This window comes from Rhinoderma darwinii, chromosome 7 (assembly GCF_050947455.1).
Source record: "Rhinoderma darwinii isolate aRhiDar2 chromosome 7, aRhiDar2.hap1, whole genome shotgun sequence".
NCBI lineage: Eukaryota > Metazoa > Chordata > Amphibia > Anura > Rhinodermatidae > Rhinoderma > Rhinoderma darwinii.
In genome coordinates, this window is record NC_134693.1 from 7,915,328 (window position 1) to 7,928,326 (window position 12,999).

Below are 12,999 nucleotides of genomic sequence, written 5' to 3' on the forward strand. Positions count from 1 at the left end.
TCTTGTATATAGGAGCAGTATTATAGTAGTTATATTCTTGTATATAGGAGCAGTATTATAGTAGTTATATTCTTGTATATAGGGGCAGTATTATAGTAGTTATATTCTTGTATATAGGGGCAGTATTATAGTAGTTATATTCTTGTATATAGGGGCAGTATTATAGTAGTTATATTCTTGTATATAGGGGGCAGTATTATAGTAGTTATATTCTTGTATATAGAATCAGTATTATAGTAGTTATATTCTTGTATATAGGAGCAGTATTATAGTAGTTATATTCTTGTATATAGGGGGCAGTATTATAGTAGTTATATTCTTGTATATAGTGGGCAGTATTATAGTAGTTATATTCTTGTATATAGGAGGCAGTATTATAGTAGTTATATTCTTGTATATAGGGGCAGTATTATAGTAGTTATATTCTTGTATATAGGGGCAGTATTATAGTAGTTATACAAAACCTCATACTAATCAGTTTTAAGCACCTTCCATTCCAGATACTTTATTGCTTTGTGTAGCTGTAATATTACTTTTAGAACAGTATATACATTTCTATATATGATATTGCAGATGGATTATACACCTCTGCTGTCAACTGGTAAATTTAGCTGCTTAGTCTGTTAAACAAAGCTCCTAAACCTGACTTTAAATCAGAGCCATCGCTGCCTCCGTCTTATATAAAAATGCTTCACCTCGAGTTTTCCAGGCTACAATTTCATTTTCGCCTTTCCACATAGAGTCACATTAGACTAATTCTCTTAAAAAGACACATTCAAAGTAAAGGAAATATTTATGACATGATGTAGACCGGTTTTATTTTCATTTTCGCCTTGGATTTAAACAAGCGCAACACGTGAAAGGTCTTATTCATGACTCTTCGGGCTCAAATCCATAAAAATATTGTGCTTAGTGAACAGAAAAGATGAATTTGCTTTTTCCACACAGGAATTTATTTGAACTTCTCTGTTTTTCTGTTGAGTAAGAAGATTAACTTGAGAAATGAGTCAGAATGATTGTAAAATATCGTAAGAATATGTAAATATCTATATTATGTAACCAAAGAACAAAATCTTTCCCTCTGATTTTTTATTTATTTTTTGTCTCAGGGGCATTTTGATTTTTAAAATAAGTTCATATATGACTATTCATGAATGCTGCTCTGTCCCATTATTTGGTAGATGGACAACCATTAAGCAGATATCACCCCTGTCCTTCTGGGAAAGCTGTGTGACCAACTACTTCATTGGTGGACACTGAGAGTGGTCCGAGTCCCCAAGTAATAAAGCTCCTGAGCTCCTTACCAGTCAGGGCATGGCCCAGACATGGCGTATTTCTTCCGCCACTGTCCGCATCAATGCCGCACATAATCTGCGTTGCAGATTCTGTTGCGGCTCTGCCCAAAATGTGCAGTAAATTGATGCGGACTGGCCGTCGCGTATTGAGGTGAAAGTGCTTCCCTTCTCTCTATCAGTGCAGGATAGAGAGAAGGGACAGCACTTTTCCTAGTAAAAGTAAAAGAAATTCATACTTACCCGGCCGTTGCCTTGGTGACGCGTCCCTCTTTCGCCATCCAGCCCGACCTCCCTGGATGACGCGGCAGTCCATGTCACCGCTGCAGCCTGTGATTGGCCTGTGATTGGCCTGTGATTGGCTGCAGCCTGTGATTGGCCTGTGATTGGCTGCAGCCGTCACTTAGACTGAAACGTCATCCCGGGAGGCCGGACTGGAGGAAGAAGCAGGGAGTTCTCGGTAAGTAGGAACTTCTATTTTTTTTACAGGTTGCTGTATATTGGGATCGGTAGTCACTGTCCAGGGTGCTGAAACAGTTACTGCCGATCGCTTAACTCTTTCAGCACCCTGGACAGTGACTATTTACTGACGTCGCCTAGCAACGCTCCCGTAATTACGGGAGCCCCATTGACTTCTATGGGCCTGCCCGTGCCGTAATAACTCCCGTGATTACGGGCGTTTTTACTTTTGTGTGCATGGGGCCTCAGTCTGGCTGTAGACCTAGAAATACATAGGTCCAGCCAGAATGAAGAAATGTCATGTTAGTAAAACCAATACGCTCCGCAGCACACATAACATGTACATGACATCTGTGGACTTCATTGCAGAATTTTGACTCTCCATTGAAGTCAATGGAGAAATTCCGCAATGAGTCCGCAACCAGTCCGCCACACGTCCGCAACATCCATTGTATGCTGCGGACACCAAATTCCGTACCGCAGCCTATACTCCGCAGCGGAATTGTCCGCAACGTGTAAACGAACCTAACGAAAAAAGTGTAGAAAGCAATGGAGAAACGTGTCCGCAGCGGAATTCCAGAGCAATTCCACCACGTCTGGTCATGCCCTCACTAGACCCTCGACACAATAGGGTTAAGTTAAAAAAATGCATTTAAGGAGAACTTATGAATTAAATTTTCTTTTGCATGACCTGCAATCAAATTGTAGGAATGCTGAAGCTCTCAGTAAGTGTCTCTGGCCCCATCTAACTAACCAAGACTCCTGGATGGAAATCCTTGCTAGTCATAGAGTCCCCTCAGCCATGTCAATGCATATGTGGGCACATTTACCATTCAGGATTCTGGGACAGTGGTGCAATTATCCATGTAGGTGATATATATATCCTGCACTAGTATGCCCCCCCCCCCCCCCCCCAAAAAAAAAATTATAAAAAAAAAATATGCAGAAATCTCAAGGACTTGAGGTCGGTTGGGGCAATGCTGTTAACCCTTATAGGTCTATTACTAGCTGCTAATCTGCCCCCGACCCTCACCCTGTAAGCTCCATGCCAGCATGCAGAAGGGTTGGCAATTTGCTCTGTATAAGAAGCAGGATGCCCCTGCCTGGTACCCCCTCCCCTTGGGTCCATTTCAGAGGGGCAGCCAGGAATCCTGTGTTTATGTTTAGCAATAACAAACATCAACACTGCACCTTTAACCCTTTCCCCTCTTGCCCTGCTGCCCAATAGACCCCTCCACCCACCGATCAGCTGTTCTGCCTGTCAGGTCAGACACTGTGGCGTTTGACAAATGCCAGTCGTGAGCTGTCAGGCAGGAGCCAGCCGGGCATTCCCTCTCCCAGCTGCATTGTGGGTACAAGCAGGATGCAAAGATGGCTGAGAAGCAGAAGCACGAAGGACGCGTTAAGATAGGACACTACGTCCTGGGGGACACGCTGGGGGTCGGCACCTTCGGAAAAGTGAAGAGTTAAGTGCACGTTCCTTCTTTTCTCGGGTTTGTCATGTTCTTGCTGTGCTGGGAAGACGCTGGCAGTCCGGGCGGAGAGCAGGGAGAGTTACGCTGATTACGTAGCGCCGGGCTCCTCCCTGGACAGCGCGGCCGCCGCTGACAGTTGCGTAGAGAGCTCTGTGAATAGCAATTGATACATTGTAACTAGAAAGCGCTGGATTCGGAGCTGCTGCTTCTCCCATATTTCATACGCCAGAGGCCCCCGAGCCACCTGCTCCCAAAAACTCTGGGTGTAATAAGGGGGTGCAGGTCTTTTTGGGGGCTGTTTTGACTTATATACTTGGTGGATCTTTCTATGTAAGGGGCGGTGAGGGGGGGTTGAATGTATATATATATATACAAACATTCAACCCCCCCTCACCGCCCCTTACATAGAAAGATCTATATACTGCTAGAGGGTGGGAGAGCTTGGGGCAGGGGATCTTATAAATGACTAGAAATGGTCCAATAGGAATAGTAGCACTGGATTGCCAGACGTTACAAACAGTGACATTTATTTTTCATCGGTGGGGGTCCGAGCACTGAGACCACCACCAATCGCTAAAACGAAACCGCAGAAGAGCTCGTGTGAGCGCTCAGCCGCTTCATTTCTGTTCGGCTTTTTCCATAGAGCCGATGTGGGCTCATAGACTTTATATTGAGTCCGTACTCTGATACATCGATCTCCTGAAAAAGCCGAACAGAAACGAAGCGACCAAGCGCTCACACGAGCTCTTCTGCCGCTTCGTTTTAGGGATTGGTGGGGGTCTCACTGCTCAGACCCCCACCAATCAAAAATAAATGTTGCGATGAAATGTGAGAAGTTTGTCGAACGTTTAGTTACCCAAAGAAGCTTCCTACTGTTTGTTAGATTGCATGTAATGAATTTAGTGGCTCAAAATTACTGTTGGATTGTAAGGGTATGTTCACACGGCCTATTTAAGGACGTAATTCGGGCGTTTTTGCCCCGAATTACGTCCGAAAATAGCGCCTCAATAGCGCTGACAAACATCTGCCCATTGAAAGCAATGGGCAGACGTTTGTCTGTTCACACGAGGCGTAATTTACGCGCCGCTGTCAAATGACGGCGCGTAAATACACGCCCGCGTCAAAGAAGTGACCTGTCACTTCTTTGGCCGTAATTGGAGCCGTTATTCATTGACTCCAATGAATAGCAGCGCCAATTACGCCCGTAATTGACGCGGCGTTCAAGCGCCTGCACATGCCGTTACGGCTGAAATTACAGGGATGTTTTCAGGCTGAAACATCCCCGTAATTTCAGCCGTAACGGACGCCCTCGTGTGAACATACCCTTAGGCTGGGTTCACACGACCTATTTTCAGGCGTAATGGTGGCGTTTTACGCCTCGATTTACGCCTGAAAAGACGGCTTTAATACGTCGGCAAACATCTGCCCATTCATTTGAATGGGTTTGCCGACGTACTGTGCCGACGACCTTTAATTTTACGCGTCGCTGTCAAAAGACGACGCGTAAAATGACTGCCTCGGCAAAGAAGTGCAGGACACTTATATACATTATATGCAGGACACTTCTTGGGGCGTAATTTGAGCCGTTTTTCATTGAATCCAATGAAGAACAGCTCCAAATTACGCCAGTAATTGACGCCTCGCAAAACGCGAGTACGAGCAATTACGTCTGAAATGCAGGAGCTGTTTTCTCCTGAAAACAGCTCCGTAATTTCAGCCGTAATTGTCGTTATCGTGTGCACATACCCTTAGGGTAAGGCCCCACGTAGCGGTATTGACGCAGCCGCAATGCGACCAATTTAAAACAACACACAAACAATTTGATAGCCGCGCCAAAAATGGGTGCTGGCTGGTCTGTCGGCCGCGTTGTGGTTGTGTTAAAGGGGTTTTCCAGTCCCTAAGACTTGATGGCCTATCCTCAGGATAGGCTATCAATAGCTGATCAGTCGGGGTCCAACTCCTGGGACTCTCACTAATCAGCTGTTTTGAATGGGCCGCAGCGCTTGTACGAGTGCTGCTTCCCCTTCATTTCTACTTGCTCGCCGTCAATCCTCGACACACATTTAGCGGCGATTCACAGGTACTGGAGCCTTCTTCCCCCATTCACTTCAAAACAGCTGATCGGCAGGGGTCCCGGGACCCTGACTGATCAGCTATTGATGGCCTATCCTGAGGATAGGCCATATATTTTTACGGACTGGAAAACCCCTTTAATGCTGCTCCTTACCCTCAGAGAGACTTAAAGGGTAAGTAAACCTTCTAGCCTTTTTATTATTATTATTAAATGTAAGTATTTAGTGTTTATAGACACATGTTTATTTAAAATTGTATTTATTTCTTTTGCGCTGCAGCTTCAATGTATCCAGAAAAATATTTATAAACACATTTAAATAAAAAAATAAATAAAAAAAAAGCCCTACAAAGGTTTACATCGCTTTTAAGCGGAGTGCTCTATGCTGAGCTATTCAGGAACATTTTTGTACATACGTCACTCGGCTGACCCAAATGTGCGTCATATTTTTATTACATGACCACCTGGCTCTGTCTTGTAGACTGTCAAGTATCAACGTTCCCTACCACTGGCTGGCAGCAGACGCTGTGCCCTCCTTAGGTCATACACCAGAGCCACCTGTTTCAATATGTTCTTGCCTTATTAAGCAGTTACAGTTCTTTATAGGGTTATTTAGACCTAAGTGGGTCTTACCAGGTAAGTGAGTAGGGGAGCGTGTTTACATACGTGTGGTTGGGGGCACACTTGGAGTGGTTATATAAATATCCAGGGGCGCTTCCTATAGGAATGGATGACTGACAGGAGATACCTACATCTGTGTTGTGACCCGTGGAGGGTTCTGCTTGAGTACATGTTGTTTCAGCGCACGAATCTTACTAGTCTTTCTAGGGGGTTATATAAATATCCAGAGCTTCACCGCCTCTTCCTATAGGAATAGCTTCGTGTGACTGACAGGAATTACCCACATCTGTGTTGGGCCCTATAGGGACAGCACTGGAATAGAATGTAACATTGTTACTCTTAGTGACCCAGATGCCAAGCAGCCATTATATACCCGGCCTTTTTATTTCAGCTTTAGTATACAGAAGATTAAAGGGGTTCTCCGGGACCTTAACAAAACTGAAACTTTGTCATTGATATATTTTTCTAATTCAGTTCTGAAGTCAAGGTCGTGGCGACTGTTTGGACAATCCCTCGTTTTTTGCTAAGTCTCCGACAACTAAATCCGGATCTGAATGATTGTTGCATTAGAGATGGAGCGACCGTTTGTTGTGGGTTTTCCATAACGATTGTGAGATTTCTCCCCCTATTATGCCATATTACCAACCCTTATAAACGTCACAGAATATTCTAGAGAATTTTTCGGCCAGGAAAATAAAAGTTGCTATTGTCATCCAGATCATATGCTGCAGGGAAATAATAAGTTTTGTTGCCCATAGCAACCAATCACAGTGCAGCTTTAGGCTGGGTTCACACGACCTATTTTCAGGCGTAAAAGAGGCATATTATGCCTCGTTTTACGCCTGAAAATAGGGCTACAATACGTCGGCAAACATCTGCCCATTCATTTGAATGGGTTTGCCGACGTACTGTGCAGACGACCTGTAATTTACGCGTCGTCGTTTGACAGCTGTCAAACGACGACGCATAAATTGACTGCCTCGGCAAAGAAGTGCAGGACACTGAGGGTATGTTCACATGAGGGCGTCCGTAATGGCTGAAATTACGGGGATGTTTCAGCCTGAAAACATCCCCGTAATTTCAGCCGTAACGGCATGTGCAGGCGCTTGAACGCCGCGTCCATTACGGACGTAATTGGCGCTGCTATTCATTGGAGTCAATGAATAACGGCTCCAATTACGGCCAAAGAAGTGACAGGTCACTTCTTTGACTCGGGCGTCTATTTACGCGCCGTCTTTTGACAGCAGCGCGTAAATTACGCCTCGTGTGAACAGACAAACGTCTGCCCATTGCTTTCAATGGGCAGATGTTTGTCAGCGCTATTGAGGCGCTATTTTCAGACGTAATTCGGGGCAAAAAAACGCCCGAATTACGTCCGGAATTAGTGCGTGTGAACATACCCTGAAATACATTATATGCAGGGCACTTCTTTGCCACGTAATTTGAGCTGTTCTTCATTGAACTCAATGAAGAGCAGCTCAAGATATACGAGCGTCACAGACGCGTCGTATATTACGAGGAGGAGCATTTACGGCTGAAACGACGCAGCTGTTTTCTTCTGAAAACAGGCTGTCATTTCAGCCGTAAATGACAGCTAGCGTGTGAACATACCCTTAATTTTTCCGGAGCAGTTTAATCTGAGCTCTGTTTGATGCTATGGGCAACACGGACAACTTTGACACAAGGTCCAATGAGTTTAGAGACCTTTTTTTTTAACCTAAAATACAATGGTCCATAGTGAATATAAAATCTTGAGTTTTCCAGCCACTACTTAGTATATCTGATCCCTCCCCCTCAACTTTCTATATATAACAACCACTAAACTAGATGTGCAAAAATATAACTAGTAAATATAAATATTGTTGAGTTGTCCTCTTGTATGAAGTTATTATCATTCAGCAAAAGGATACAATCTATATAAAAATCTGAGTCACTGAGTACATACATTATATCACTTATCATGTACTAATCCACAGTGACTCCACCAGCAGAATAGTGAGTGCAGCTCTGGAGTATAATACAGGATATAAGTGAGGATCAGTACAGGATAAGTAATGTCATGTATGTACACAGAGACTCCACCAGCAGAATAGTGAGTGCAGCTCTGTAGTATAATACAGGATGTAACTCAGGATCAGTACAGGATAAGTAATGTAATGTATGTACACAGTGACTCCACCAGCAGAATAGTGAGTGCAGCTCTGGAGTATAATACAGGATGTAACTCAGGATCAGTACAGGATAAGTAATGTCATGTATGTACACAGTGACTCCACCAGCAGAATAGTGAGTGCAGCTCTGGAGTATAATACAGAATGTAACTCAGGATCAGTACAGGTTAAGTAATGTGATGTAATGTATGTACACAGAGACTCCACCAGCAGAATAGTGAGTACAGCTCTGGAGTATAATTCAGGATGTAACTCAGGATCAGTACAGGATAAGTAATGTAATGTATGTACACAGTGACTCCACCAGCAGAATAGTGAGTGCAGCTCTGTAGTATAATACAGGATGTAACTCAGGATCAGTACAGGATAAGTAATGTCATGTATGTACACAGTGACTCCACCAGCAGAATAGTGAGTGCTGCTCTGGGGTATAATACAGGATGTAACTCAGGATCAGTACAGGATAAGTAATGTAATGTATGTACACAGTGACTCCACCAGCAGAATAGTGAGTGCAGCTCTGGAGTATAATACAGGATGTAACTCAGGATCAGTACAGGATAAGTAATGTAATGTGTGTACACAGTGACTCCACCAGCAGAATAGTGAGTGCAGCTCTGGAGTATAATACTGGATGTAACTCAGGATCAGTAATGTATGTACACAGTGACTCCACCAGCAGAACAGTGAGTGCAGCTCTGGAGTATAATAGCGGCTGTTACACGTACTCTTCATTTAGTCTTAATATTTTCTACAGCCATATTTGTTTCTGGGAAAGCTGGTTGACATGCTGGTGATCACAATGGTCACCATTAAAGCTTCTACAGGAGTTGTCATCCAGCTTTTCTAGAGCCCTGAACACTAATCTGATTATTTAGAGATTGTATGGAAAGTGGTCACTCAGGTGTCTAGTAAATCTGTGGTCGAGACTCTAGTGTTCGCTGTGTGTTGCCCATTGGCATTGCACATTGTCAGACATACGGTCATGCCAGCTGTTCTGCCTTTATGATAGGTGACCAGTGTGGCACTGCTAAATTACTTCTGTTCCTTTTGGCCTTTTTTTTTAGGAAATTCTCCCTGGTCCGTTACTTTGTCCTTCTGTTGTACAATAAAACATTTTCCACCATTTACTGACGTCCACCTGCATTTTTACAGCCTTCTCAATTATAATTCATCCCTTTAAGGCACTTCTAATGATGTTTAAAAGTGCCCAGAAATTGGCAGCCGGTGGCAGCGCGACACCTCCGTGGTTTTATTATATAATGTTTACAAAACATGTGCGGCCTAAAATATATCACATTTACCTGGAAACAGCCGAGATGTTCACGTGAAATGTTTAGATGTAGAGAAGTGAACACAACTTCGGAGGTGAATCCATAAATACCAATTCCCTAAAATACTATTATAATCAGAATCACTTTCTTAGGCCGCTCTCCTGCAAGAGGCGTCAGCTGAATAGATGTTCTGTTTATGGCAGCCTGTATTCTGCCCATGCAATGCTAATCTCTCTCTGCCCATTATAACCAAATACAGGCGGTCATAAACAGCACATTTAGGTGGTTCCTGCAGGGCACGTGCAGGTGGTTTGGATTCCCTGTAGTTCTAAGTGTTAATAACAGAATTGTTGCCACTTAAAATTCCAACTTTATTATTAAGTGTTTTGTCTATGGAGCTGTCAAATAGTCCAAAATTACAGCGGCAGCCTCTGTAACTCCCTCCCTCTGTGTATAGACTGTGATGTCTCCCTATGACAGGAAATATAACGTACAGTGCATACATAAGAGCAACATACAGTACCGTACAATGCCCATATAATACCGCCATATAGTGCATGCATAATAGCAACATACAGTACCAAATAACAGTACCGTACAATGTCCATATAATACCGCCACATAGTGCATACATAAGAGCAACATACAGTACCGTACAATGCCCATATAATACCGCCATATAGTGCATATATATATTAGCCCCATACAGTACCAAATAACAGTACCGTACAATGCTCATATAATACCGCCACATAGTGCATACATAAGAGCAACATACAGTACCGTACAATGCCCATATAATACCGCCATATAGTGCATATATATATTAGCCCCATACAGTACCAAATAACAGTACCGTACAATGTCCATATAATACACCATACAGTGCATAGATATTAGCACCATACAGTGCCAAATAACAGTACCATATAATGCCGCCATATAGTGCATATATAATATCACCATACAGTACCAAATAACAGTACCATACAATGTCCATATAATACACCATACAGTACCAAATAACAGTACCATACAATGTCCATATAATACACCATACAGTGCTTACATAATAGCAACATACAGTACCAAATAACAGTACCATACAATGTCCATATAATACTGCCATACAGTGCTTACATACACTATACAGTGGAAACATAAGTGCCATGCTAACACTGCTATGTAGAGCTGAAATAATAATGCTACACAGTCCAAAAGTAATACCGGAGTTGGCGCCAATATGTAAGTTTAGGCCATGGTGGGTAGCATGGTGGAAGCTCCAGCGCCGTTTCCCAATTTGCTGTTATCCCGACATTGGAAACACTTGATATAAAACAATGTAAACAGTGCAAAAGGGCAGAAGATGCTAACACCAGTGATCTCTTATGTTCTTAGTCGGGGAACACCAGCTGACAGGACATAAAGTCGCAGTGAAGATTTTAAACAGACAGAAGATTCGGAGTCTGGATGTAGTCGGTAAAATTAAGCGGGAGATTCAGAATCTGAAACTTTTCCGTCATCCGCATATTATTAAACTGTAAGTATCTGGAGTGAAGGTATTAAGTTCCAGCGTTACATCTTCTCTATAAAGTTCACCTATCCTGTACTGATATTCAATAGCATCATGGCTTATACTCCAGTCACATCTAAAGCTGCATTTAAGATTTTAGTTCCTGCTCACTTTTAGGTTGCAGCACCTCACATCTCATACCCTGCTGCAGTGCATTGTGGGAACGTCTACAAGGATTTAACTGCTTACATAGAGTTCTACTGAAGCATTGCAGCCCCTGGCAAAGACAGGACTCCAACTCCCCCCATCCATTCTGCATCCGCACTTCACATTAGTGTGGCACCCCTTTAATAAGCTTGGTATTATAATCCTCAACATTACTACTAACAATAAACATGTTATCATCATCGTCATCGTCACTATTATTATTGATAATAAACCTGCTATTATCCCCCCTCCTCTAAGCCCGTGTTTCCATATCACTCGCTCCCCGCAGTACATTGTATATAAACATTGGCCGCCTTGTTTGTGACCTTCATGCCTCGCTATCTCTGATCTCCTTGTACAGAGTTTAACAACAAATATGTTCCCTGGGGAATTGGCCGGGAAACGTCACGCGGGGTCTGCGGAGTTCTGTGTCCCATTCTATCTAAATATAAGGAATTTACCCAAAAATAATAGAAGACTGAAGTATTTCCTTGTATTTTGCTGAGAGGAAACAGACTTCATATTGGGATATCCTCTTCTGCGCTGAGATGCGGCTTCTCCTTTTACACCACTGGATTTTATTATGTTTCTATCTGCGGCTTTGTGCAACTTTGTGTATAAAGTATTGTAACATATTATCATTGTATATCGTGCTCGCACAGCAGTAGTGCCAATGTAACATGTACTGTGCCCACCTAGGCACCACCATGCCGGCATTCTACAGAGGAGCAGAATGTATTGTCAATGTAACATAAATTGTCTCCATACAGTAGTGCAATATCTTCTGTGCCCACACTGAATGGCAACATGTAAAGTGTCCACATAGTACCACTGTAGCCACATGGAAGGGAAATATGCCCCACTGTGCCCACATCCTACAGTAGGGCAAAATGTATTGAGGCAGATTTACTAAGCTGTGTACGTTTTAGACCAGGCAACCAGAAGATGCCCCAAATTTATCAAAGTGGCGCGCGTTGGATGATACATTTAGAGCATCTCGCTAGACCCTTTTCTCCTTTTTATACCACCTTTGATTTGAGTTATTTTGTGACAGAATTAAGTGGCAGATCTTTGGCGCATTTTGGTGCAATTTGGCACGTTTTAAGCTACACCCCTTTACGGTAAGCCAACTTTTTTGGAACTTTGTTTTAATGTGTCTAGAGGGGTTTGAGCATCCGTTCTAAAATTAAGTGCACCAAATTGTGGCACATTTTTGGACACATTTTATGACCAGACACATTAGTAAATCTGCCCCATTGTGTCCACATAGTAGTACAAGTGTAGCGTGTCGTACTGTATGTTTATCCCATATACTGGATGCCATATGTGTCAGCTGCGCACGCCACCTCATGCCATTGGGGGTCACGCCACTCATTTCCTGCCTGGATACGTCTCAGATAATGATGATCCAATGCAGATATCTAGGACGATGTTCCCATGGGAGCTGTGAGGTCCACAAGGTGACACTGAAGATCTATGTGTCTACTCCATGTGTTCCCCCAGTGCAAGTCCACAAGACTGTCAGTCCCCCTTGTTTTAGGAAGGAAGAATGAAATCTCTGGTGGCCATATAGATATGTAGATCAGTTCTCCATCAGACACTCAAGTGAGATACAGCTGCTTTGTATCCTGTATATAGAACAGCTGTATCTTACACTGAGATCTGAATCCGTCAGGTCCACGGGACTGACGGTTTCAGTGTCAGCAGGTCCTTTTTCTCTGACACGCAGGATCCACCTGTATCGATCACATGTAAGTTATGAACTGTCAGAGACACGCAGAACCCGCTGTCACTGAGCCTGTCAGTTCCGCGGACCTGACGGATACAGGATTCAGCATAAGATACAGCTACTCTATATACAGGATACAAAGCAGCTGTATCTCAAAAAGTAAAAATAATTTTTAATAAAATGTAAT

The 12,999-nt window shown here is 43.2% G+C and overlaps 1 protein-coding gene across 3 annotated transcripts in view; it reads left to right on the forward strand.

Annotated features, from left to right (window-relative positions):
* The first annotated feature begins 2,998 nt into the window (after positions 1-2,998).
* Positions 2,999-12,999, forward strand: part of PRKAA2 (protein kinase AMP-activated catalytic subunit alpha 2) — a 28,803-nt gene continuing 18,802 nt past the window's right edge. The window contains exons 1-2 of one of the 3 annotated variants that reach the window (XM_075832683.1): positions 2,999-3,216; positions 10,762-10,903. In XM_075832683.1, coding sequence (XP_075688798.1) covers positions 3,123-3,216; positions 10,762-10,903 — 236 coding nt within the window. In that variant the 5' untranslated portion in view covers positions 2,999-3,122. Of the gene's footprint in view, positions 3,217-10,761; positions 10,904-12,999 lie in introns of those variants that run through there. The other 2 variants (XM_075832684.1, XM_075832685.1) reach the window with 2 other exon arrangements.